Source organism: Eretmochelys imbricata, chromosome 1 (genome assembly GCF_965152235.1).
Source record: "Eretmochelys imbricata isolate rEreImb1 chromosome 1, rEreImb1.hap1, whole genome shotgun sequence".
NCBI classification, from domain to species: domain Eukaryota; kingdom Metazoa; phylum Chordata; order Testudines; family Cheloniidae; genus Eretmochelys; species Eretmochelys imbricata.
In genome coordinates this window covers 149,221,386-149,249,135 of record NC_135572.1, presented here as the reverse complement: position 1 = coordinate 149,249,135, position 27,750 = coordinate 149,221,386, and the positions used below count along the sequence as shown (strand labels likewise).

The following is a 27,750-nucleotide window of genomic DNA, read 5'->3' as shown; positions in this document are numbered from 1 at the left end:
AGAGCAACAGGGCAATTGCCTGGGGCCTCATGCCACAGGAGCCCTGCAAAGCTACATTGCTCAGGCTTCGGCTTCAGCCTCAGGTAACAGGTTCAGGGCCCGGTCTTCAATCCCAGGAGGCAGGGCTTCGGCTTTCTGCCCTGGGCCCCAGTGAGTCTAATGCTGGCCCTGCTTGGTGCCCCCCGTGAAACCTGCTTGTGGCCCGTTATGCAGGCTTGGACCCCTGGTTGAGAACCACTGATCTAGGTCACTGCTTATGAGTCCGCAATAGTGGAATATATATGGACAAGCACTCAAAGAAGAAACGGTTACTTACTTTGCAGTAACTGTGGTTCTTCAAGATGTTTATTCCGTATATTCCATGACCACCCTCCTCCACTACTGTGGAGTCTTCTAACAACAGGATTCTGCACTGGAACTGAGAGACAGTTCGGGTCGCCCTACCCTGTATGCCCTTGGTTGGAGTCACAGGGACACTCAGGCACTGGTATGACCCCAACAGACACTGTCAGCCAAAAGAATCTGAACTTGAGTTGATGGGTGCAATGGCACCAACAGTGGAATAAATATGGATAACATGTCTTGAGGAACCACAATTATTATAAGGAAAGTAACAGTTTCTTTGATTCAGTTCAGTGGTATGATAGGTTGTGAGAAAAACTAACGCTTTATAATGCAAAAATGTGAAAGTAAGCAAAGTTTTATACCACAAATCTTATTGAAAAATCCAAAAGTGAATTAACACTCACAAAGTAGAAATAAGTGACAATCGACTAGCCCAAAAACTTAAAGAAAAATGTCTCATTGGGGAAAAATAATGAAATACTTGGAATGGAAGTCACAACAACCATAGATTCTATTAAACATGTATATAGTTGTCTAGTTGCTAAGATAAAACTGAGAAAGTGTTTATGTTTTAGAATGAAAATATACTTAATGCCCTTGAAAAGGACTTGAAAACAAAAAATGGGAAGAGAAAGAGGAAATTTTGAGGACAACAAATCTTATAAAAAGGATTAATGTTGACAACTCCGAAGCTGAGTTAGTGTGCTCCTTGGGCAAATAATGACAATGTGATATTTTTGTGTAGTCTCCACATTAGAAACCTTTTATCCACAAAAATCTACACTTCTTTTATGTTTGCAACATATTCCAGTGTTGCACTTGTTGACAAGTTAACATAAACTAACAAAATACTACCTATTTTCTAATAACTACTGAATAGCAATCTGGGTCCCCATCGCATCCCACTTCTCAAGACCTTGTGAATAAATTGATAGCAGAATTATCATATCTATTAATCCTGTAATCTATTTTCAATTAAAGGGGCACAGAAACTTAAAAAAATTCAAACAGAAGTGTGTGATTTTATTCTCCTTTATTTACAAGTAATGTCTAAAATCCTTACAGTTGCAGAGATTAGAAAATATAAATATTTTCTCCTTTTTTCAGTTTATTTACTTTGTATACTTGAGTGATCACTTTCTTTTTTTCCTGTTATATTTGGTTAGTGCCCATCCTTTAAAATGCTGAGCACTTCTAGGAGCTGTTGAGAAACCTGAGATCCTTTTTATGTCAATTGGAGGTTGAGAACATGCCGCACCTTCCAGGATTGGGCCTTTGATTATTCACTTTTCGCGCTTGGTGTCTTTCACATTGCAGCATAGCAGAAAGAAACATTTAAAATATCGGAAACTACAGCAGCAAAGCCTGAAACTACTCATAAGTAATTTTTCAAAATTGACTAGATTTCAAGTGGACTGTGTCCTTTCATTGTGAGCATTGTTGCAAGGGATAAACATTGAAACGCTCAAAGATCCAAATAAACCACATTTCATTTTTAGTTAAGGAATGTCATTGCATCTGTAATTCTTTTTGGCTATATGATATATAAGTGACCAGAATCCTAGTATTCTATAGTTATGTTCTTCAGGAGGTCAAACTAAAACAGTGGTTCTCAAACTTTTTTTGTTGAATTTTCAAATATTAATCACGGACTCCCAACTAAGAAACTGATAGACAAAGATATATGTGTACTTCATATAAACAATTACTGTTAGTGATGCTTAAAGAAAAAGTTTATAAGAGTACTTACTGATATCAGTGAGATTCTTACTGCAGTCTGTCTGTTCCTTGGTGTGATGGTTGGCAAGCAAACTCATAGATCATTCTCCACTTCTATACAGGACCTGAACTTTGTCTTCATAGCTGTCATGGCAGAGAATGATGCTTCACATGATATGTTGTTGGGAAAGGTAGCAACACTTTCGTTGCTTCTCTAACTAAAACTGGGTACTCTGCAGCAACAGTTGGTCAAAACTGACAAGGTGCCTATTCCTGAAACTGGATAGTTCAAGCAGCTCCTGTTCTGCTTTTCCACTCAAACAGCAAGATCACATTGCACAAGCTGAGAACAAATTCCGAACCCAATAATTTTCCTCCATGTTTATATTTTTAAAGTAAACACTGAAGTACTCTGCCAAAGTTGAAAGGTGAGCCATGGTCCTGTCCCTCACACAGTCAATTGTCATGCTGTTAGTATCCAGAAATTCTGTCAGTAGCGGAACCATATCTGAGATTCCACTGCTCGGTCTAGTTTTCCAAATCTCTTATTTTCTTCTGAAATGCTGCAGTTGTGTCACTCACCTCAAGTATGGTTGTATCGCCCCCTTGTGTGGAGAGTTTCAGTGCGTTCAACAAGTTTAAAATGTCTGTTAGGTGTGCAAGCTTCACAATCCATATCGGGTCAGAAAAGTTTGCAATGATCTTGTGCACAGAAAGAAAACTCAGCAGCTATTTGGTAGCTCAAAAACTCTTTCCAACATTCTGACATGAGATAGCCAATGCACTTCCATATGAAACAATAATTTGTCATGTCTTGTATCCTTATCTAAACACAGCCTTGCAAACAGGCATGAATTCAAAGGCCAGGACTTTATGAAATTCACAACTGTCAAGGCTGCATTTAGTACATAATGTAATTTGGGTTCCTTTTTTTTTTTTAATGCAAGGGCCTAGCGACGCAACATCCATTGCAGTCATCCATCACTAAATTCCATAAAACCAAAATCATTATAACTATAATAAAACTTTCTGTTCTTTATTTGTTTCTTACTACTTGACTCTGCATTCTCCATGACTTCAGCACAACTAGCAGTACTAGTATGAGGATATTTTAAAAACGTATCCATATTCAATATAATTTGCTTACACACTGTAAAAATGTATTCCACTTCCACCTGCTGAAGACTTCTTAGTCATAAAAAAAACCTAGACTTCACTTCTGATTTGCTGTTGCAAGGAGTGATAAATTTTACATTGTGCAGTGTAAGTATTACAGCATTGTTTGTGCACCATGGAATATGTTGTGTAAACAGAAATAGTAGATTTGTCCATTTTAATCGTTATGCAGTGCAGACATGAGGTGAGATTACTTTCTAAATTTTTTTTCATAATATTTTGCAGACCCATGGGATCCATGGACCCCAATTTTAGAACCGCTGGACTAGATGATCATAATAGTCCCATTTGGGTTTGAAATCTATGAATGTATTGGGAAAAGATGACCTTTATGGCAAGACCTAGATGTGCTGATGACAATGCCTATGAAAACGAGGTTAGGGTGCAGAAGGGATTTGGGGTGCAGGCTCCAGCCTGGCGCCACTTACCTCAAGTGGCTCCGGGATGGCAGTGGTGCACAGCAGGGCTAAGGCAGGCTCCCTGCCTGCCCTGGCCCCATGCCGCTCCCGGAAGTGGCCAGCATGTCCAGCAGTGGCTCCTGGAGGTGAGGTGGAGCAGGTGGCTCCACCATGCACTGCTCTCACCTGCAGGTACCGCCCCCAAAGCTCCCATTAGCTGCAGTTCCCTGTTCCTGGCCAATGGGTGCTGTGGGGGCGGGGTGGGGGTGCCTGCAGGCAAGGGCAGCACATGGAGCCCTCTCCTTCCTCCGTCTCCCTCCCTCCCCCCCCACCGGGGCTGCAGGGACGTGGTGCCGGCTACTTCCTGGAGTGGCACAGGGCCAGGGCAGGCAGGGAGCCTGCCTTAGCCCTGCTGAGCCACAGGGCTGGCAATCCCATGGGAGAGAGCCCACTCTTAAATAGCCAGGATTCTGGTGATTAGGTCACTTACCAGGGTGTGGGAGACCCAGGTGACAGCCCTTGCCACCAGGCTATAGAGAGTCTCTTTCTCCCTCTCTCTGTCTGGGGAGTCTAAGGACAAAGGATCTGCCTTTTGGGGGTTCTTTGTTCCTATTGTTTTATTAAATTGATTGGATAGCAAATTGTTTGGTTCTTTTTGCTGGTCTTTTTGCTCCCTGGACTGGTTGGATACTAAACCAGATGGGAGAACTGGGTATAGACAGATCGACCTTAAAATTAAGTCACTGAAGATGGGAAGAGTATATATATATTTTCATTTGTGAGGGGGCCTTGGCTGTCCTTTGTCTGTTTAAATAATCAGAGATAGCCCCTATCCCAAATTGCTTAAAATGTGCATATATGATGTGGCCCTGATCTTAATTGGGCCCTCCACGTGTGATGGAAATTCAAATAATTGGTAATAATAATTTTCATAGATAAGGGGAACTGAGAGACAGAAAGTGAATGATTTGCCCAGGGCCGCACAAAGCAGCAGATACTCAGCTCATTGTATTAAGCACTGTACAAACACATGGAAAAACACAGCCCCTTTGCTGGTGAGATTATATCTTAGATTGTCAATTATATTAATGTTTTAATAATTGCAGAATCCATCCAGTATTTCAGATGCTTTTCTCTTAATGTGAATACAGTTTTGCTGATCATTTTTTCCAGTTTATTTTTATTCTTGCTTTCATCTCTATTATTGTTTGTCTCATTGAGCTTGTTCTATGTGAGGATGCCTTACTGAATCTTACGTCGGGTTTTGTTACTATTTGTTATTTGGAGGAGGTTGCATAAAAGCACTGCACTAGGGTGACCTCATTGGAGTGGCACTGGATTAGTGACTGCCCAGGCTGTCCTTCTTTTTGAAGAGATCTTAACCCCCTGATACAGTGCTGCTGCTTAAGTGCTCAATTTTCAAATCGTACTACGCTTTGCATTTCTAGATCACACTGTTTTAGAGTGCTCATTTGCTTTTTCCACAAATTCACTTTTCCAAGGAAAGGATGAGCAGTGGGCAGCTCAGATAGCTCAATACATAAGTGGTTTGTTTTCAGCAGTAGACAGAGTTATATTAGTTTTATCCAGAAATGAAGTATAGCAGAGCAAATAACTTAATAAACAAAAATTGATCTCAAGTTAGCAGCTTTACTCGCTGGGATTGTTCTTTTACTGGATACTAAATCAATGGTAACTGGATTTTAAAATAGTTATCTAGTGTTTGATTTTTTAAATGTAATTTTCTTGATTGTTAGTGCTTCCTGTATCTTACTAAACCAATAAATCAGCTCAGGGTATCTCACTTTTCCCTCTTTAATGACATAACAGCTGTTGAACTACTGGTGGCACTAGTGATGCAAAACAAATGTAATAGCACTCCTGAAATTACAAGCCTCCACTGCTAGAGTCAAGTGAAGTGTCTAGAGCAGTGCTTCTCAAGCTATCTGATGTGGGGGACCGGCAATTTTTTTTCCAATGTGCGTGCAGACCGGCAGCCAATGGCCCGCGGACTGGCACCAGTCCGCGGACCACCACTTTGAGTAGCACTGGTCTAGACTATTCAGTGACATAGGGGGAGCTGCAGGGAGCCCTTCTGGACTAGGCAGAAGAGGCCATGTGGACCCCTGTCCAATCCCTAGGATACTATCACACAAATGCCTATTCTTGCTTTGTCTGGTGGCATTTATTTTTTTCACAGTCTGTGGGATGGGCAGCATGAAAAAGGGCACCACTGTATCAGCAAAATTGGATCTACTTGACTGGAACACTGGGAATTATGGTGTGTTAAGGCAGGGAATTGTTTGGGGGAAAATATTTGTTAAAAATAATAACAGTTACAATCAGCAAGAACTTTGATATTTTGCTTGTGTATAGTTTGTCTGGTTTGCCTGATTAGACTGTAAGCCCTTCATATAGGATGATCTCTAACTGGGTTTACAAAGGATCTAACACAATGTAATGCTGTCCTGATTGAGGCCCTTTAGTGCTACTGTAATATACATAAATAATAATTGTAAAAAGATGAATGGTTCACAATTTGTAGTAGTTTAACCAGGGACAAAGAGTTCTGCTCTGCTACTCTTATGTTGGGTGCTGCCATCAGATATGGGGGAAAAGGGTTGAGATGTACTGATTCTTAAATATTCTGCATACACAAAAAAGCTCAGATAGTGGCACACATGAGAGAAGAACCATTTAAAATTTCTCTTAGTAAATCACAGAAGGAAAAAGTGACACCAGTCTCCAGATATGGTTCCATTCTTCTGCCAGATCTCTCTCCTCATATGCCCTCTTGCAGTGGGGTGGACAAACACCACACTGGACCAGAGTATGGAAGGGGTGAATGGAAACTGGCACTCATGCTGACCCTGCCCTGCAGCATCTGATCTCAGTATCAAACGGAAGTGGAACTTTTCAACATTAGGGAGGAAAAAAAGTGCAGAGGGGATGTACCATGGTAGAAAGATCTTGGGGTCTGAGAGAGAAAAAATTTTGGAGTTGGCTGAAATGAGCAGCCCTGCACTTAGGAACCTTAGGAGCAGTCAAGCCTTGGAACAAGGCTAACAATGGGCTTTGTCTTACTGTATTATTTATTAATTGTGTAAAAACCCCAAGAACAGCATGAGTTTTGACCCTACACAGGGCACCTCACATAGATTACATTAATTCTGTGTGTTCCTAATTTATAAATCACCATAATATCTAGGTGCTGTAGTAAAAAGATGAAGGGCAAGAATCTGATCTCAGTTACACCATTGCAATCCAGAGTACAATTAGGACAATTACTCTAGATTTATAGTATTGTGTAGCCTGTTGTGACAGAGTGAGAGTAGCCTAAGGCTGACTTACCACTCTCCATTTGGTAAACATATCCACTTCAGAGCTTCAGAGTCTCAATGCATAGATGAGACGATGGTGTAGAGAGGAGGAGTTTAGATTTATTAGGAACTGGGGAAACTTTCCGGAGAGGGGGAACCTATATAGGAAGGATGGGCTCCACCTAAACCAAAGTGGATCCAGACTGCTGGCACTTAACATTAAAAAGATTGCAGAGCAGTTTTTAAACTAAGAAATGGGGAAAGCCGATTGCTGCAGAGGTGCATGTGGATCAGACAGAGACTTCTCTTAGAGGAGAGTCTATTGATAGAGATTATCTAGGTTTTAGTCAGGAGGAGAGGATGGAAGACAATAAAGTATGGGCCAGATCAGACAAGAAACATTCACATAAAGAATCTGACACAATAGAAAAGGGCAGACAAATAAACAGTGACAAGTTTTTAAAGTGCTTGCACACAAATGCTAGAAGTCTAAATGATAAGATGGGTGAACTAAAGGGCCTCATGTTAAAGGAGAGGATATTGATATAATAGGCATCTCAGAAACCTGGTGGAGTGAGGACAATGGGACACAATCGTTCCTGGGTACAAAATATATCGTAAGGACAGAGCAGGTCATGCCGGGGAGGGGGAGGAGAATGTGGCACTATATGTGAAAGAAAATGTAGAATCAAATGAAATAAAAATCTTAAATGAATCCACATGCTCTATAGAATCTCTATGGATAGTAATTCCATACTCTAATAAGAATATAACAGTAGGGATCTATTATCGACCACCTGACCAGGACAGTGAGAGTGACAATGAAATGCTAAGGGAGATTAGAGGGGCATCAAAATAAAGAACTCAATAATAGTGGGAGATTTCAATTATCTCCATATTGACTGGGTACATGTCACTTCAGGACGAAATGCAGAGACAAAATTTCTCGATACTTTAAATGACTGCTTCTTGGAGCAGCTGGTATAGGAACTCACAAGGGGAGCAGCAACTCTTGATCTAGTCCTGAGTGGAGCTCAGGATCTGGTCCAAGAGGTAACTATAACAGGAGCGCTTGGAAATAGTGACCATAATATAATAACATTTAACATTCCTGTGGTGGGAAGGACACCTTAACAGCCCAACACTGTGGTATTTAATTTCAGAAAGGGGAACTATGCAAAAATGAGGAGGTTAGTTAAACAGAAATTAAAAGGTACACTGACTAGAGTGAAATCCCTGCAAGCTGCATGGACACTTTTCAAGGACACCATTATAGAGGCCCAACTTAAATGTGTACCCCACAGTAAAAACTAAAAAAGAGCCACCGTGGCTTAACAACCACGTAAAAGAAGCAGTGAGAGATAAAAAGGAATCTTTTAAAAAGTGGAAGTCAAATCCTAATGAGGTAAATAGAAAGGAGCATAAACACTGCCAAATTAAGTGTAAAAATATAATAAGAACAGCCAAAAAGGAGTTTGAAGAACAGCTAGTCAAAAACTCAAAAGGTAATAATGTTTTTTTAAGTACATCAGAAGTAGGAAGCCTGCTAAACAACCAGTGGGGTCCCTAGACGATCGAGATAGAAAAGGAGCACTTAAAGACAATAAAGTCATCACAGAGAAACTAAATGAATTTGTTGCTTCAGTCTTCACGGCTGAGGATGTTAGGGAGATTCCCAAACCTGAGCCATCTTTTGTAGGTGACAAATCTGAGGAATTGTCACAGATTGAATTGTCACTAGAGGAGGTTTTGGAATTAATTGAGAAACTTAACAGTAACAAGTCACCGGGACCAGATGGCATTCACCCAAGAGTTCTGAAAGAACTCAAATATGAAATTGCGCAACTATTAACTATGGTTTGTAAGCTGTCCTTTAAATCAGCTACTGTAGCCAATGACTGGAAGATAGCTAATGTAACGCCAATATTTAAGAAGGGCTCTAGAGGTGATCCTGGCAATTACAGACCAGTAAGTCTAATGACAGTACCAGACAAATTAGTTGAAACAATAATAAAAAAACAAAATTGTCAGACACATAGAAGAACATAAATTGTTGTGCAAAAGTCAACATGGTTTCTGTAAAAGGAGATCATGTCTTACTAACCTATTCAAGTTCTTTGACGGGGTCAACAAACATGTGGACAAGGGGGATCCAGTGGATATAGTGTACTTAGATTTCCAGAAAGCCTTTGACAAGGTCCCTCACCTTATGTAACTTAAGTTGTCATGGGATAAGAGGGAAGATCCTTTCATGGATTGAGAACTGGTTAAAAGATAGGGAACAAAGGGTAGGAATAAATGGTAAATTTTCAGAATGGAGAGGGGTAACTAGTGGCGGTCCCGAAGGGTCAGTGCTAGGACCAATCCTATTCAACTTATTCATAAATGATCTGGAGAAAGGAGTAAAGTTTGCAGATGATATTAAACTGCTCAAGATAGTTAAGACCAAAGCAGACTGTGAAAAACTTCAAAAAGATCTCACAAAACTAAGTGATTGGGCAACAAAATGGCAAATGAAATTTAATGTGGATAAATGTAAAGTAATGCACATTGGAAAAAATAACCCCAACTATACATACAATATGATGGGGGCTAATGTAGCTACAACTAATCAGGAGAAAGGTCTTGGAGTCATCATGGATAGTTCTCTGAAGACGTCCATGTGGTGTGCAGCGGCAGTCAAAAAAGCAAACGGGATGTTTGGAATCATTAAAAAAGGGAGAGAGAATAAGATGGAGAATATCTTATTGCCCTTATATAAATCCATGGTATGCCCACTTCTTGAATACTGTGTACAGATGTGCTCCCCTCATCTCAAAAAAGATATACTGGCATTAGAAAACGTTCAGAAAAGGGGAACTAAAATTATTAGGGTTTTGGAACGGGTCCCATCTGAGGAGAGATTAAAGAGGCTTGGACTTTTCAGCTTGGAAAAGAGGAAACTAAGGTGGGCTATGATAGTGGTATATAAAATCATGACTGGTGTGGAGAAAGTGAATAAGGATAAGTTATTTACTTGTTCCCATAATATAAGAACTGGGGCCACCAAATGAAATTAATGGGTAGCAGGTTTAAAACAAATAAAAGGAAGTTCTTCTTCACTCAGCGCACAGTCAACCTGTGAAACTCCTTGCCTGAGGAGGTTGTGAAGGCTAGGACTATAACAGGGTTTAAAAGAGAACTGGATAAATTCAAGGAGGTTAAGTCCATTAATGGCTATTAGCCAGGATGGGCAAGGAATGGTGTCTCTAGCCTCTGTTTGTCAGAGGGTGGAGATGGATGGCAGGAGAGAGATCACTTGATTATTACCTGTTTGGTTCACTCCCTCTGGGGGGCCTGGCCTGGCCACTGTCGGTAGACAGGATACTGGGCTGGATGGACCTTTGGTCTGACCCAGTATGGCCATTCTTATGTTCTTATGTTATCCACATGAGCCAAAGTAAGGAAATAAGTAATTAAGTACCAGATGATTAACCGATCAACCAGGGGACTCAGCTTGTCAGCTAAAGATGGTTAAAAGAGAGACAGGAGAGAAGGAGGAAGACTGGAAGGGTAAAGCAGCCCAGGTTTTCAGAGAGGTGCAATCTCCCCCGCCTGCCCTGTAGCTTGGTAGCAGGTAAAGGCTTGGTGAAAAGCTGTATGCTGTGGGGAACAAACACTTGTAAATAAAGCACATGGTACTGAACTTGCCACTGGTGGTGTGAGGACTGTTTGCAGCAAGCAATCCAGGGTGAGGGAGTCCAGCCTTGTGACACTGAGTTCATAATTTTTAATAATTTTAATGTTATTTAGCTCTCAGACCTCCTTTTGTCATCCATCCTAAAACAGCATAGCCCTTCCTCTGTTGTATTTTACTTTACTGAAGGTGTTTGATTCAGGGCTGGAGGTGGATAATCAAACTCCCATTGTATTTCTTCAAAACTCAGATAAATCCTTGGAACAATTGACTCACGGGTTATTGATTCTTTTATCCCACCTATGCACAGATCTCTCCACCTTATTCCCAGGGTTGAACTCTTCATGCTCCCAGATTAGGGTCACTGGATGTGGAAATAACTCATGTTTCCCTCCACTGAATCCCATATGTTCGTTGTAACCTGGAGGATCTTATGAGATGGAGGTAGGCAGAAATGACCCTTACCGGGCACAAGGCAGATTGCTGGATGCCTCGCCTGTCTTCTTCCTGCTGTTCAGCTGCACTTTCATAGAAAATATATTAAGCACTTTCTTTTTTCCACAAATTCCCTCCTCCAACCAGGGAAAACCTTTTATAGAGTGATCTTATGCCTTCAGACAAAAAGCCAATATGGTTACAGAAGCCCTTCAAAATACTTTAAAAATAATCTACTTTGAAGGAAACCTTTAAAGAAGGGTCTGTTGGCTAACATTTTTGAAAAGATTCTGCAGTTTTCTGATCCTCCTCATCTGAACTAGCTGGCTCAGTGGTTCCTGGGTAGTAAAGTCTCTGATACAGAGCTAATCCCTACATGTTTTTGTAGGATGTGCGAGCATTGCCAATGGAGTGTGACAGGGCCTGTTCCCCTTTTGTTAGTGATCTCCTCACTTCTGTCATTTGTTCACTCTGGACCCCCCTTTACACTGCCATCACTCCTTGTCCTCCTCACACACTATCCATTCTTGCACCACACCTTCACAGTGATAACACCATGTCCCTGCAAGCCTGAGAGGAATTTTAACTCCAGCCCACAAAGCCTGAGGGATGTGTCAGTAGCCTTGGGCAGCTGGCAGGAAATTTTCACTCCTACTTCCTCTTTCTTCTCAGAAGTATCTAAAGGCGAGGGAATACCTCTCTTGGTGTTGATGGAATCATGTTTGTACCAGGTGGAACCATCCATCTTACATATTCCTGGTACCAGCTATGATCTGACCCATCCACAAGTTGGAGAAGGTGCCTGGATGTTCCAAACTCTTATTGTTTGGCATATACCTAATAAAGATGTAGTCAAACATTCCCCTTCTCTTTAACAAAGAAGGTTCAACTAGAGCAGTGGTTCTCAACCAGCAGTATGTGTACCCTGGGGATACACAAAGGTCTTCCAGGGGGTACATCAACTCATCTAGATATTTGCCTAGTTTTACAACAGGCTACATAAAAAACACCAGAAAAGTCAGTACAAACTAAAATTTCATACAGACAAAATGAGAAAGTAAGCAATTTTTCAATAATAGTGTGCTGTGACACTTTTGTATTTTTATGTCTGATTTTGCAAGCAAGCAGTTTTTATGTGAGGTGAAACTTCGGGGTACACAAGGCAACCTTTCTAGACTACTGTATCCCTTTCAGGAATCTGATTGAGATTCTCTGGGCTAGAGAGTAAGAATGTATAGATAGGAGAGAAAAAACTCTGAGCGGGCATGTTTATTTACTAACACACAGAGTGGTTTAAATGAGAGCCAAAGGTGAAATCTTGAATAAGTTAAGCTAAAAGGAATTGCTTTTCTTCATTCAAAATATATTTTTTTAAATGTCCACATTCAAATGAAAGCATCAATTATCATGTGTAAACTTTCGGTGATGAATGGATGTTTTTTGTGTACTGCTTTTGGGTTACTCTGTAATAAATCAGCGATGCCTGAATTACAAAGGTCCCCTTTACTTCCTCTTTAATGAACTATCTTTGAAACCTTTTTGACTGCTAGTATTTTATTTGTCCCATATTTAATGAGCTGAAGACTAGCTCAGAAGAGCCAGATGAATGATCTAAATGCCGCAAGTGTTTATCCCACATTTAAATGTTTTCTTTTCTGGGACTAGAGAGTGACCCAATGTATCAAATGCATAGCTTTAGATTGTTTGCTTAGATAATAATTTAAAAAGATTCCATTACCTGAGCGCTCTCTGGCTGTCAAGCTCTGATGTAATAAGGCATGCGCCACTAAGAATATTTTCTTTGGGTGTGATAACTTATTCTTGATAAAACAAAATAATAGAGCTGTTTTGAAAAATTGTTGTTTTGTGAAGAAGAAAAATAAAGACTTTGACTTTTTCGCACAAATTTGAAAACTGAAATATTTTAGCCAAAAATATGTTGAGGTACCTTACAGGGGTTGCAGTTTGGGTGTCTCATGTTTCCATTCTGCTCTATAGATTAGATCCCTGGCTGGACTACATTTCTCATGCTGCACCCCAGCCAGGGAGCCTGGCCCACAAAGGAGACTGGGGACATGAAGCAACTGAACCACACTTCCTAAGAGACATTGTGGCAACATATCCAAATAAATACATTTTGATTTTCAATTGTTTGGTTTTTGGACAAAAAAAAAGAGAACATTTTCTGTGGAGAACAGATACTTTTCCCACCAAAAAAATGCATTTATTTGAAACCCCAGTTTCTTGGGGGGTGGGGGTGGGGTTGTTTTTAATGGAAAATTTCCAAACCATCCGCCCCCCTGCCCCGCAATAAAGCACAAACAACCCTCTCCCCCCCACACACACACACCTTTGGATAGTGCAAAAATCAAAACCTTGATAGTTAATTTAAAATATTTTTGTTGCTCCCCACAGTTATTAGTGACATCAGTACGCTGCCCTTACTTTTTATGGGTCTGATTTGTATTTATGAGAGGGACATCAGTTATATTTCAAATGCATTCATCCTCGAACCTCATTGGGACAGTTAGTAGCTGTAGGTAGCAACCCAAATGTGGTGTACCTTTAAATACTCCTCATTTCAAGTTGTACAGTTTAATATGCTCCAGATCTTGCCTTGCACAACGTATGTAATTTGTGTTACTGCTCCTTTCCCCCCTCCTCCCAGCCTTGGCCCATCCTTGGTTCGTCCTCTGGTTGTACCTGGTCTCTTTGGATTCTATTTAGTTATTTACGTTACCTTCCCCTACTTCCTCCCTCTCATATACTCAGTCATTCCTTTTCCCACATTCATTCATTTTCTGTCCTCTCCTCCAGGCTGGAGCAAGGGATGCTGGAAGGATTTTCTTCCCCTTCTCCAAGCCTGGGGGAATTCACAGGAGGATCTAGAACCCTTCTTCCAGGCTAAAGGAGAGACACTGCTGGGAGGATTTTTACTCTACATGTTTGTGATGGGGCGTTGCTCTGCTCCAGCCCAGAGAGGCAATGACGTTGTGGAATCAACCCTATCATGGGTGCTCTCCTGGCAACTTCCTCCATCTGATTATGCCTTTGTCTTCAGACCATTCAGGAAATTCTCAACCCATCAAGAGAAGGTGGCCTCTGACTTTTAAATATAATGGAGGGCAGCCTTTGGGAAAAATACTAAGAGGCCTGGCTCTGTGCTAGTTTTAAGCAATACAGGTTTCTTATTAACAAAGCACAGAACATTTTTCCCCCCAAAGCTTTGTATGTTTTAGGGTTAGGTCTCCGTGTCACATCACCAGGATATTTCCTTGTGCCTTTGTGGGCCAGTCTGACCTTGGCCAAACCTCTTTATCATAGCTTCCAATTATCATTAGCCCTTTCAGCACTACATTTCCTCCCAAATAAGGGCACATCTAATCCTTATTCTAATAACTAACATGAAGTTGTGAGAAGTTTTTTTGTGAACAGCCATGCACTCTACCAGTGTATGTCTTACCTGGTCAAGCAAGTATAGCATAACCATTGATTACCACTGGTAATGAATATTAAAATGAAGAGTAAGATTATAGAAGTCCCCATAGGACATCTCATCAAAAATGCTAGCTTAATTTGACTTGGTATGTATGAATGAGAACTGTTTCTTTCTCATCAATGTGACCCTGTTTGAGTATTCTTTACGTCATTATTGAGACAAAAAGCTGACATTTCTGGCTACATATGTATCAGGACCTATGCTATGTACTATACTGTGTCCTACCAACCGTTATTTGTTCTCTTTTAATAAACCAAATTTAGTCACAGCTGAAAATTGTTGTTTGCAATGAGAAATCTTACTTAAATATTTCAGTAACTGCTTTTTTAAAAAAACCTTCATCTTGAATAAGTTTTTTTTTTTACATTTGTTTTTCACCAGTTGAAAAGATCCAAAGCCAGTGGGACGAAGTACAGGGACACCTTCAAAGCCGCAGGCAGCAGCTAAATGAAATGTTAAAGGATTCAACACAATGGTTGGAAGCCAAACAAGAAGCTGAGCAGGTTCTAGAACGGGCCAAAGTCAAGCTTGAGTCATGGAAGGAGATTTCCTACACTGTGGAAGCTCTGAAAAAGCAGAACACCGAATTTAAGGTTATTATTGAAGATAGAGAATTTGTATTAAAGATTAATAATCAAAATATTGAAATGTCTGATGAAAATGTTTCTACTTGATTTGATGAAAAAATACTGGCAAGATTGGGTAACTTGGACCAAAAAATGTAGCCACAAACCAGGTGATTCCTCAGCCCAAATACTCCCTCCACTACTGCTAATAAAAAATTTCTATTGGCTTCTAAATTCTAAAAATGACATCACATAAACCTCCCCACCACAATAGGCTCTAATTAGCAGAGAGACCAAGGGCTGGGTGATACTGGAGAATGCTCTTTCACCAGTCTTTCACTCTTTGAATTGCTGCTAACTAGTTGTATCTGTTCTTTTGGGACAGTAGGCAAACTGTGTGGGTTTGTTTGTTTGTTTTTTAAGTCTTTTAGCTGTATATTTGAGGGCAGGTCATGGATGGTTCTAGTGATATTCCCATAAATAAGTATAGAGAGCATCTGCTCAAACTGGTAATATCTAGCTTTCTGGTAAAAGCTTAACCCCCTTAGTCCCCCCCCCCCCCACACACACCTTTTAAATTGTCCCGATCCACATGAATAGAAGATTTCCCTTTCCAGAAATGTCAGTCTAGCTAACATTAACATCCATTGTTTTTAATCAATCTCTCCCATCCTATACTTCAGAAGTACATAAACACTGGCTTTTAATTTGCACTGCGGAAGTACAAAAACACCAGAAATCCTTCATTTTCTTGTTTGTTTTAGGGCTAGTAACTGGTTAATTTTTCTCATCTGAGATTCTGCCTTAAGGGTCATTGCCTGACATGGATGGATTATTATAAATAAAGGCAATCACTCACTAATGTATTAGAAAGAATTAGAGATTATGTACACTACTGTCATTCAGCAGAGAGGAGATACATTTGTCATGGTCTCTTTCTGGAGATAGAATGCCGGCTTCTGACCAGTGTGTGGCTTACAAATAATCCTCAAAGTAAGTTTCCTAACTGCAAAGGTGTAAGGGAGGAGGGAAAAATTGGGTGAACAAGTTCTTAAGTAATTTTTTTTAACGTTCTCCACCTCAAATACAAAGTACTCAGGCAATTAAGACTAATGGAAACAGCTATTTTACAAATAGAGTGCCACATTTTTCATTTCTTTCAAGCATTTCTTACAAGCACCTCCTGCTATTAGACTTACAAGAATTACCTTTATAAGAAGTTTACATATCTTAATACAAAATTTAATTTAAATACTTCCTTTACAGGACTCTGCCCTTAGAATATAAATCTTTAACTCAAACTGGTAAATACAAAATTGTAATATATATATGAAAATTACAAAATATATGTATCTATAGGTGTTTATGCATATGCTTATGTATAAATAGAACTTGACAGAAAAACTGTTCCTGCCCTGCAATCGTTTTTGATATTTCAGATTGTTCCTGTGTTCCAAATCAGGATGAAACACGAGACCTTTGTCTCTCTCTTTTTGGGGTAAAATTTTCAATCTTCCTCACCTCCTCCTCCCCAAGAATAGCCCAGTCATGACGGCCGTCAGCCGGGATGCAAGCCACTCAAATTCTAGGCCCTGCTTTGAATATTCAGTAGGATGTTCTGGGCTGCTGGGTTTTTTTTCTCTCTCTCTCCCTCTCATTTTGGCCAGAAATTCCATCCTGGACTTGAGAAACTTTCAAGATGAAAGTTTTTCATCAAAATTGATGCATTACAACTAAAAGTTTAGTTGATGAATCTGCATATTCTGATGAAAAATTTGTTTTGTCAAAAAATTCCCCACCAGCTCTGTATACATGAGTGTATGAGAGAACATCTAATAATCTCATCCATTCCTTCAATAGAACAAAAAAGAGAAAAATTCCACTAGTGCTAGCTGTGAATCAAAACCTGGATCTTGAATAACCCTGAAATTTGGAGCATTCAATGTCCAGACCTGGAACTAAATTTTGCATCTTGAGCCCGGATCTACAAGTGTTCTGAAATGTGTTATAGTTGCTTTATGGAAACCTGTCAGATTATCAAACCTGCGGTTGGCCCTTGCTTTACTTTGTGCTCCCCACATGCTGATATAATTGCCTGAGGCTTTACAGCTAGAGTTCCCGCCTGGCTCAGCTGTCCCATTTCTTGGGCATGATCCAAAGTCCACCGAAGTCAATGGAAAGATTCCTTTTGATTTCAGTGAGCTTTGGATCCAACCTCTTTGTGGAGATTGTTCCTACCAAGGACAAAAATGAACTGCATTGGGGACATCACATGGGTAAGTACACAGGCATGCAGTAATACTGCTTTTACTATGCTAACGTGTATCCCAAACCTATAATTAGTTCTGGATTTGCCCCCGTGATTGGTACCCTTTTAAAATTTCCAGTTGCAAGAGTTTTTTAAATATAGTTCCTAATTAAAAATTAGTCTTACTTAAGAATCTTAAGTTAGTTCATAGTTAACTGTTTTGCGACTTACTCAAATCGAATGTCCCTTCACAATGTCTGTGGCTTTCCATTCAAGAGTAATATCCCAGGAACTGGGTTTAGGTATGGGAGAGTCCAAAACATGGTAGATTGGCAATGGGAGTCTGCTTTTTCACTAGAATTCAAAAAATTATCCTATTTGTTAATTGTTCTATGATGAATGTAAGCTTTGTTAGCCTAGCAGGTTGAACTAATAGTGTTTATCTAATGAAAGCAGTAGCAATCTTGGTGGACAGACCAAATTTCTAATTGAATAAATATGGAGACTAGTTTTGTTTTCTCTCTAGAAAGTGGTTCCTTTCAATCAGAGTTGATAAGGAAGTATGAGGAATCTTGTTCAGCTAACGCCCATGTTCAACCTGTGTCCTTGAAGACAATATAAAATAATTTGAAGATGACATAAAGATTGGGGGGCGTGATAAATAATGAAGAGAACAGGTCACTGATACACTGAAGCGTGCCTCATCAAGAATAGTGGTGGATTTTCTATCACTGGCCATTTTTAAATCAAGATTGGACGTTTTCCTAAAAGATAAGCTTTACCAATTGTTGTAGGGAAGTTCTATGGCTTCTGTGACACAGGCGGTCAGATTAGATAAGAACATAAGAACAGCCATACTGGGTCAGACCAAAGGTCTATCTAGCCCAGTATTCTGTCTTCTGACAGTGGCCAATGCCAGGTGCCCCAGAGGGAATGAACAGAACAGGTAATCATCAAGCGATCCATCCCTTGTTGCTCATTCCCAGCTTCTGGCAAACAGAGACTAGGGACACCATCCCTGCCCATCCTTGCTAATAGCCATTGATGGAGCTATCCTCCATGAATTCATCGAGTTCTTTTTTGAACCCTGTTAGTGTCTTGGCCTTCACAACATCCTCTGGCAAAGAGTTCCACAGATTGACTATGCATTGTATGAAGAAATACTTCCTTTTGTTTGTTTTAAACCTGCTGCCTATTGATTTCATTTGGTGTCCCCTAGTTCTTGTGTTATGAGAAGGAGTAAATAACACTTCCTTATTTACTTTATCCATATCAGTCATGATTTTAGACCTCAATCATATCCCCCCTTAGTCACCTCTTTTCCAAGCTCAAAAGTCCCAGTCTTTATTAACCTCCCCTCATATGGAAGCTTTTCCATACCTCTAATAATTTTTCTTGCCTTTTTCTATACCTTTTCCAATTCCAGTAACTCTTTTTTGGTGCACGCAGTATTCAAGCTGTGGGCGTACCATGGAGTTATATAGAGAGAATTATATTTTCTGTCTTTTTATTTATCCCTTTCTTAATGATTCCCAACATTGTTACCTTTTTTTGGCTGCTGCTGCACACTGAGTGGATGTTTTCAGAGAACTATCCACAATTACTCCAATATCTTCCTTGAGTGGTGGTAACTAAGTTTGATCCCATCATTTTATATGTATAGTTTGGATTATGTTTTCCAATGTGCCTTACTTTGATCATAATGCTCCCTTCTCCCTTTACAAATCTATGAATTGTTTGGCAAGCTGGATGCAAGAAAATATGCATTTTTAGTGAGGAACAAATGTAAAGACATGCAGGCCATACTTACAGGATTTGGGGACTCTGTCCTGGGAAACAGTGACTCTGAAAGAGACTTTGGAGTCATGGTTGGTAATTAGCTGAGTTTGAGCTCCCAGTGCAATGCTGTGGTCAAAGGGCTAATGTAATTCTTACATGTATAAATGGGGATATTGAATAGGAGTCAGAAGGTTATATTACTAGTGTATTGCATTGGTGCAACTATAGCTGGTGTGACAAAGTCAGGCTGGATGGCTGCAAGAGGGTCCTCATATTGGGTTCCAGGAGTTGGGCGGCCACAGCCTATGGGGCGGATCCACTGAGCCTGGAACTCAAATAATTATGGGGGGCAACTGAAAAAGAATAAGGATAGGTGTGGGTCAAAGGGTCAAAAGTAGGGAACCTGAAGGGGACACCGAGTAGAGAATCCCAGCCAGCACTCACTGCTCCTCAAAGGTGTCAAGGGAGCCCAGTGGACACTGCCCAGAGGCACTCTGCCCAGATACATGAGCAGAGAGAGGAACAGAAGTAGGCCATGCAGTCGCAAAGAACCCCATCAGTCAACATCCTCTCCCTGGTGTTATAGATGTCCACTTTGGCCATTGCTAAGAGGAAGTTGACGAGGAGGTCCCATGACTTTGTGGGGGCACCGACAGGGTGTGCATGAAAAAAAGGTGGGGGGAGAAGTGCAGCCAAAAACATAAAAGGAGATCTTGGTGGAGCAGGAATAGGGGCTGCAGCCTGGCGCACTCAAGATGGGATGTGCCAGGGTCTCCCTCACACCGCAGAAGGGACAGGTATTGGGAACAGAGGTGAACCGCGCCAGGTACATGCCCATGCTCATGGCTCTATGAAGGAGCTGCCAACCCATATCCCTGGCAGGTCATGGGGCCAAGGTAGAGTATAGGCTGGCCCACCGGGGTTCCTCACCCTGAACAGATGACATAAGGTCCCGCCATTTAGTGTCAGGGCGGGACATGAGGGTGAGGAAATGGAGAGTATAGGAGCACGAGCGTGTATAGATGTGCCTGTGGAGCGGCTCAAAAGCGAACTGGCTGCAGGTCTTGCAGCTGGCTCGAGGTATATGGGTGGGGTGGCTGGGGAGGCTCATGGGACAGGGGCCCAATGAAAAAATCCAGAGGGCCCGGGGCATGGGGTGGGTGGGGAACACCCTCCTGCAAGAGGGTCTTGGAAGGCTGATATATTAGCCCTAGAATGTTAAAGCCCTTTTTCCTACAAGCTGAGAAGAGGTTACCTCAGGTCAATTAGGGACACCTGAATCCAATTAAAGTCTGCCTGAGGCCTTTAAAAACCCCTCCTCTGGGAAGAGCAAAGGGGGAGAGAGAGAGAAGCTGCTGCCAGGCGAGTGGCAGCAGGGAAACAAGCTTTTCCAGGCTGAAAGGCTGTGCCCTTTCCCGTAGGGGAACAGCAAAACCTGAGTGCCTGCTAGGGGAAGGACTGACAGCCTGGGCAAGCAACAGGATGACACCCTGCCCCAGCGAGGAGGCAGGAAAAGGTGTCTCCTTTTTGTTTGGTGAACGATACGCCTTAGATACCCGCCTACCCTGAAAACACAGCCAAAGGAGCACAGAAGGGGGGAAGGCAGGCAACTGCCTAGAGTGGGGCTGATTTACTCCAGGCCCCGCATCACCAGAGGGGGAAGTGCTAAGTCTGGCGAGACAAAGGAGGTGCCTTGCCACACGGTAATATTGTGTCCAGGTCAGGGGTCCACAGTTTAAGAAGGATGTTGATTAATTGCAAAGAGTTCAGAGAAGAGCCCCAAGAACGATTAAAAGATTGGAAAATAAGCCTTATAATGATAGACTCAACAAGCTCTATCTGTTTATCTTAACAAAGAAAAAGGTAAGGGGTGATCTGATCACAAAACAGAAGTATCTACATGTTAATTAAAATAACGAAGGGCTCTTCAGTCTAGAAGACAAAAGTATAATAATCTAGTGCCTGGAAGATGAAGCTAGACATACTCAGACTAGAAATAAGGCACAAAGTTTTACCAGTGAGGGTAACAATTGTAACAATTTACTGAGGGTTGTGGTGGATTCTCCATCACTGGAAGGTCTGAAGTCATGGTTGAATGTTTTTGTTTTATTAATTTCTAAATAGTTTTTCTCGTTCAAATAGGAGTTAATTCAGCGAAGTCTGGTGGTTAGTTATACAAGGGGGTAGACTAAATGATAATGGTAGTCCTTTCTGGTCTTGTAATCTATTCTGTTGATAAAACCTGAGACTTTGATACCTGTTACTGGTATTCATTGTTATATTTTTAAATTAACAGTAAAAGAGAACAAATACCCTCTTTATTCTTCCTCTTTGTATAACAAATGGTATAAACACATTTGGTTAGAATACTAGCTAGAAATCCTATATAAAGCATTAGTTTTACTTTTTGAATGGGATTTTCAAAAGTTTAAAAAAGAGACTCAGTTTGCTCCCTGTTTGGCTCAAGGGAGAGGTAATCTGCTCCTCCTCTATTCCAAAAGAAGTTTACTTGCCCTTCAATACTATCTTAGGTAGGGTGACCATACATCCTGTTTTGGTTGGGACAATCCCTTTTTTTAAGCCCTGTCCCAGCCATCCTGACTTTTTTGGCAAAAGTGGGCATGTGTCCCTTTTGCTCTTGCCAACTTGATCAGTTGGCAAGAGCAAATGGGACAAATGCCCACTTTTGTCGAACAAGTGGAGTACGGTGCAGAGGAATGTGCGATGTGAGTGAGTGGTGATGTCAGCCCCTAGCGGGGATGGGGGGAGGCAGGGCTCTCATGTGGGAGGGGCAGCAGGGTTCCAGCAACAGCCTCTTTCAGGGATTGGGGGGAGGCAGGGTTCCAGCGACCCCAGCCTGGGGGTGGGGAGGGCTCAGGCAAGTGGCTCGGGCCAGCCCGTGTGGGGGAGGGTTCAGGCCAGCCCTGCACAATGTCCCGTTTTACCTTTGGGAAATATGGTCACCCTAATCTTAAGTGAGAGGGCCAATGTGTGAGAGGGCAGCTAGTGCCATGGCTATTCCCCTGCCTGCCCACTTCCAATTCACCAGTGCAGGAAATGTAGTAGCAGTTCCACTGAGGCTGCTTTCCTACCAGGGACTCACCTGCAAAGTAGCCTTATCCTCCCTTACTCCCTGCACGGTGCCTCAGGCAAGGGACAGTCTTGCCTTTAGTCATATACTGTGTGCAACAGTTACCTTGACACTTGCTTTATAATGTCACCCTTAACTGTTTTGCTGCCACCTAATATTCCAGATATGGACCAATTACATACGGTGAAAGAAATATACTCTTAGTGTTGTTTTATGGACTATACCAGAGTTCACAACATACAATTCTAAGTGCAGTGGAATATTATAGGGATGATGCCCGCAGCTGCACAAACACTGAAATAGAGGACCAATGATGAATGGTTATACCTCTCTAGACCAGCTAAATAGCTGATAACATCCAGAGAAGGGATGGGCAGTGGGTCTGCTTTTCCGGACGTGGGTTACATAAATATTTAATGCAGAAAGTGACATGCTCCAAATTGGATGGTGCTGTACATACATATTGCTGTATCTGTGCACAGTTTATTTTATTCCACTGGGTAATAGAAAGAAAGGCCCAGTCTCATTTCCTTACTTGTTTTTATTTAAGGACCCTTAATTACCTAGATTTTCCCACTAATAACATAGCAAGTAGTGTCTTCTAATTAAATACAATTAAAAATATACATAAGCAGCATGATTAATGCGCATCCCTAACTCTTTAAGCCTTTTAATAAAGCTAGCAAATTCAAGAGATGACACAGATGAAATAAAAAGAATGCTTTACAAATGTCATAATGAAATTAAGGTAATAAAGCACTTCGAATACTTTTTTGTTTCTACTTATTCAAAAGTAGAAGGAAGAGAAATGGGGCCTGAAAGAAAAAAAGAAGAAAGAAATTGTATTCCATTAGTTTAATTATAAAAATTCATTACATCAAGTCATGTAAGACAGAAAATAATGGGACTGTATTAGGTTGGACAATAAACCTTTCACTATAACACTTTGCTCTCGGTCCCTGTGAAAAGTATAGAGTAGGCGCAATGACTTAAGCATGCACGCTTTAAAGTTGTTGAAAAGATTAAATACTCATTTCCAGTAAACTGGAAAATGCAAATTGTTTCCTCAAACAGAATCCCCCGTACTCTTCATTTATGTTCTGAATGATATTGTTCTTTGGTAATGTCAGGAACTTAATAGATTAGTCTTGAAGTTAATGGCGAGAATCGTAGCATTGTAATGGGTCTGTCAGCATTTCCATTAAAGAGCCTGCTTTGGAGGGGTTTATAAGGTCATTAAATTCACAGGGAACTAGCAAAAGGTACACATTCTCCAAGTGAAAGTTTACAGGCCATTAGCCCACAACGTGGACAGACTGTTTTTGTATCTATAAAGGAAATGTAAACTATTCTACTACAATATTTTTGGTTGGAAAATGGCAACTATGTACTATGTATGTATAGCTAGCGCTTTATAACATTGTTCTACTGGAAAAATATTTTCCAAAAAGAATAAAGTATGAGCATCGTGAAATTCTTACAAATGTACAATAGATGGACAAAGTCTGCAGCAAAAAATGAATGGAAAAAAAAAGCCCACATATAAGATATCTAAAGAACAATTACAAATAATAACAATAAGCCCAGGAGAGAGCATAGTTCAAGTGCGGTCTGAGCTTTGGAGTAGCTCCACTAACTGAGGCTCCCCAGGGGCTTTGCCAGAGCAGCATGTATCTGGCTGCCTTGGCTGTGTCTTCTCCGCAGCGAATGCCACCTGTCTGGGGGGATACAGTGGACCTGGAATTGTAGTAGTGTTTGGTCCTATGCTCTGTGTAACATACATGGAAGCAGATAAGACCTGAGGCTGAATCTAGCCCACAGTATTTAAAAGTATGAGGTATTCTGACTTCTTGACAATACGTAGTCATGGGTGAGTGAATTAAGAAAAAATGCCCAGGCAATGTTTCAGATAACATTGAAAAGTAGCCTGAACCTTCACTCATCCTTCAATACAACTTTTTGAAGGTTTAAAAAAAATTGATTATTAGGCTGCTCTTCCCCCTATTGACCAGCCACAGCCTTTTACCTGTTTACCTGTGCAAACCAAGTTCTCTTTGTGGAGGCAGGTAGTTACGTTGTTGCCCTTCTGGTTTCTAAGGACAGATCACCTTCAGGATAGCAGGATATAGGCCTGGTTTACACTAGGCGTGGGGAATCGATCTAAGTTACACAACTTCAGCTACGTGAATAACATAGCTGAAGTCTGTGTACTTAGATCTACTCACCACGGTGTCTTCACTGCGGTCAGTCAACTGTTGCTGCTCCCCTGTCAACTCCGCCTGCACCTCTCGCACTGGTTTAGTACAGGAGTCAACGGGAGAGCGCGCGGGGATCGATAAATCGTGTCTAGACTAGACGCGATAAATCGACCCCCACTGGATCAATCGCTGCCCCCCAATTCGGTGGGTAGTTTTGTAACCTCTCACAAGGCATCTGATGAAGTGAGCTGTAGCTCACGAAAGCTCATGCTCAAATAAATTTGTTAGTCTCTAAGGTGCCACAAGTACTCCTTTTCTTTCTGCGAATACAGACTAACACGGCTGTTACTCTGAAAGGCCAAGATAGATTCTCTGCTGCTCTGAAATGCAGAAGTTAGATGAAGAGAGATCTGTTGTTTTCCTGACTTTTATAATCTTATGACATCCTTTAAGTCTTATATTATAGAGACATCCCAAAGTGCCAGTATACCTTAAAAAATAAGAGAAGCTCTCCTAACAGGCAACATATTAGATCCCACTTGAAGTAGAGCAAAGACTACTTCCTTTAGAGGAGCCCTGACATGGGGGCCACATCCTGGAATTCTCCTCTTCCCAAGTCAGAGGAACCTACAGTGCTGAAAGCAGATAAGAGGAGCTAAAGCTTTTTTTCTGTGGATGGAAGAAACTATCCCCAGTAGGGAGTCCCTAAAAGGTTCAGATAAGTATCAAAACTTTCATAAGCTTATCCAGAATGAACCTGCAAACTTAAAAGTGAGCAATCGCTACACTCTGTTTGTTTATTCAACTTGACATTCAGACTTCTTTCCATCACGCATCAGTCTTGACAAAATAGCTTACTAATGATTAGCTTTGTGTGAAGACTCTATTAGTTTAATCAAAACCAGATTTCAACATGAACATCACTTTGGGGGAAAGGAAAATCTATTCTCATGGAGGTTTTTCCTATTTGAAAAGGAAGTTATTTTCTGAAGAAAGTTTCTAATTTATACAGCCAGCTACTGATTCTAATAATCCTTCCACGAGAAGAAAAGGAGTACTTGTGGCACCTTAGAGACTCACAAATTTATTTGAGCATAAGCTTTCGTGAGCTACAGCTCACTTCATTGGATGCTGTAGCTCACGAAAGCTTATGCTCAAATAAATTTGTGAGTTTCTAAGGTGCCACAAGTACTCCTTTTCTTTTTGTGGATACAGACTAACATAGCTGCTACTCTGAAACCTTCCATGAGAGTTTTTGGCAAATTATAACGTACTTTTGCGCTCACATTGTCAAAGATGTTTGGTAACCTATATATTTGTCTAGCCCTAAGAGCTGATCATCTGTATTGTTACTGCTATTTGATTACAAATAATGGAGGAGACATGGATGCACACAGTGTTTTACAGATGTTGGTTATGACAAGCAGACAAACAGGAAAAGCATATGGAATTTGGTTCCCCATTGCAACCAATGCACCAATCTCCTGATCTGCTTTTCTAATGAGGAAGGAATTGTTAGTTAGCAGATCTAGATAAAAATTAAAATGAACACAGAATTATGTTCAAAATTGTAAATGCTTTCTTAAAACTATTTCCAGAAAAATTGGGAAAGGTCATGGCATTATAATAACTTACTGTTAGGTTTAATATTCTAGTATTTTGATGTATGCAAGTTTAGTACTGATCCAGTAGGTGGCACTAATTACATAAACAAATCATTCTTAATAAAGTGAAAAAATTCAACAGACAAATATTATTTGTCCAAGCTTTGGTGGTATGTCACATTGTAAAAAAAAAAAAAAAAAAAAAAAAAAAAAAAAAATTAGGCCTGGCAGTATATTATTTTACTATGCTCTTTTTCCTGTCTCCCCAGCATAATGAATTCACCATCACAGAGACAAAAATAGTCGGCATGCACAATAATTTATTCAACTATTTATTTCTGAGAAAGAACTATTATGATTCCATTCACTAGTTTACCAATTTCGGCTGCCACATTTTATCTTGCACTGAAGATTTTATTGGTTAGTCCTGTCAGCTGCTTGTTGGTAGTACTGCAGTCCTCTTGTGTCCCAAAACTTAAAAAAAAAAAAAAAAAAAAAGTTCTGATCCTAACAATCAGCAGATGTGCCAGAGGCTGTTTCTGTTATTACCAGCAACGAGAAGATTCTCTCTCTCTCTCTCTCTTATTTAATCGGGAAGGTTTTAAAGGTTTAAAGGTTCATCTACTTTTCAAATATTGAAGGTATATTTTTAAGGGAAGGTGAGATTCATTCTTTTGTTTTGTTTGTTTTTTCTCCCTCTAGCAATTTTCAAAAGAGCTGCGGCAGTGGCAAATACATGTGGATGTGGCGAATGACATGGCACTTAAGCTTCTCCGTGATTATTCAACAGATGACACCAGAAAAGTAGAACTGATGACAGATAACATTAATACCAGTTGGGCTACCATTAATAAGAGGTACAATGCCATTTTTCGCACTAACACTGTTGTTAAGCTTCACTGAATTGCATTGATCTACTTTAACACTTAATATAGTGATTAGGTGGCAAAATGGAAGGGAGGTACCCAAAGAAGCCGGTCACCCCAACTGTTTTTTTTTCTGTAGATGCTTATCTTTTAAATGACATTTGGGGCAACGACTCTGACATGAAACATTGTCATTTGCCAGTTTTAAACCGCTTTTACATATTAACCATTTTTCTAATTAACTTTAGTTAACTCGTGTTTCATAAAGTTCCATAGATATTTAAATTAAGAGAGTTTTTTAGTTTTCTAACTGCTATCTCATCATCTTAATCTCTATACAGTTGTAGACAGTGCCATAAATTGAACATGAAAATGACACACCCTACTGAAATATAATTCACAGTAGAAGCATTATACTATATCTATGAGAAGAATCTACAGCCAAGATTTTTTTATTTTATTTTTTTTTAAGATTAGATTGTTGATTAAACCATTCAGGATTACATTTTGTAGTCTCTCAATGTTCGGTATAGATACCAGTTCATTACTAAAAGCTATGTTTATAGGTTGCCACTAAGTGTGAATCATCCAGTATAAAATCTATACTGGAAATTTTTTGCAGGATAAAAATGATTTTATTTAAAGCGGTAATACTCAGATTCACAGGTTTATATTGTTGTACATCAAATGGGATACATAAAAAAAATAGAGTTGGAGTTACTTTACCTGGCTTAATATCTAGGATTAAGTTTTATATCTTATAACCAAAACTGAATGCGTTTTTAAAATGTTTTTAATTAAAGTTCATGAACAAGGTCAGCAAAGACAAC

At 40.4% G+C, this 27,750-nt stretch overlaps 1 protein-coding gene across 3 annotated transcripts in view; it reads left to right on the top strand.

The window, feature by feature from the left end:
• DMD (dystrophin) overlaps positions 1–27,750 on the top strand; it is a 1,498,644-nt gene that overhangs the window by 1,049,440 nt on the left and 421,454 nt on the right. For all 3 annotated transcript variants that reach the window (XM_077807212.1, XM_077807209.1, XM_077807208.1), the window contains 2 exons: positions 14,950–15,161; positions 26,757–26,911. In XM_077807212.1, the coding sequence (XP_077663338.1) occupies positions 14,950–15,161; positions 26,757–26,911 (367 nt within the window). The remainder of the gene's footprint in view (positions 1–14,949; positions 15,162–26,756; positions 26,912–27,750) is intronic.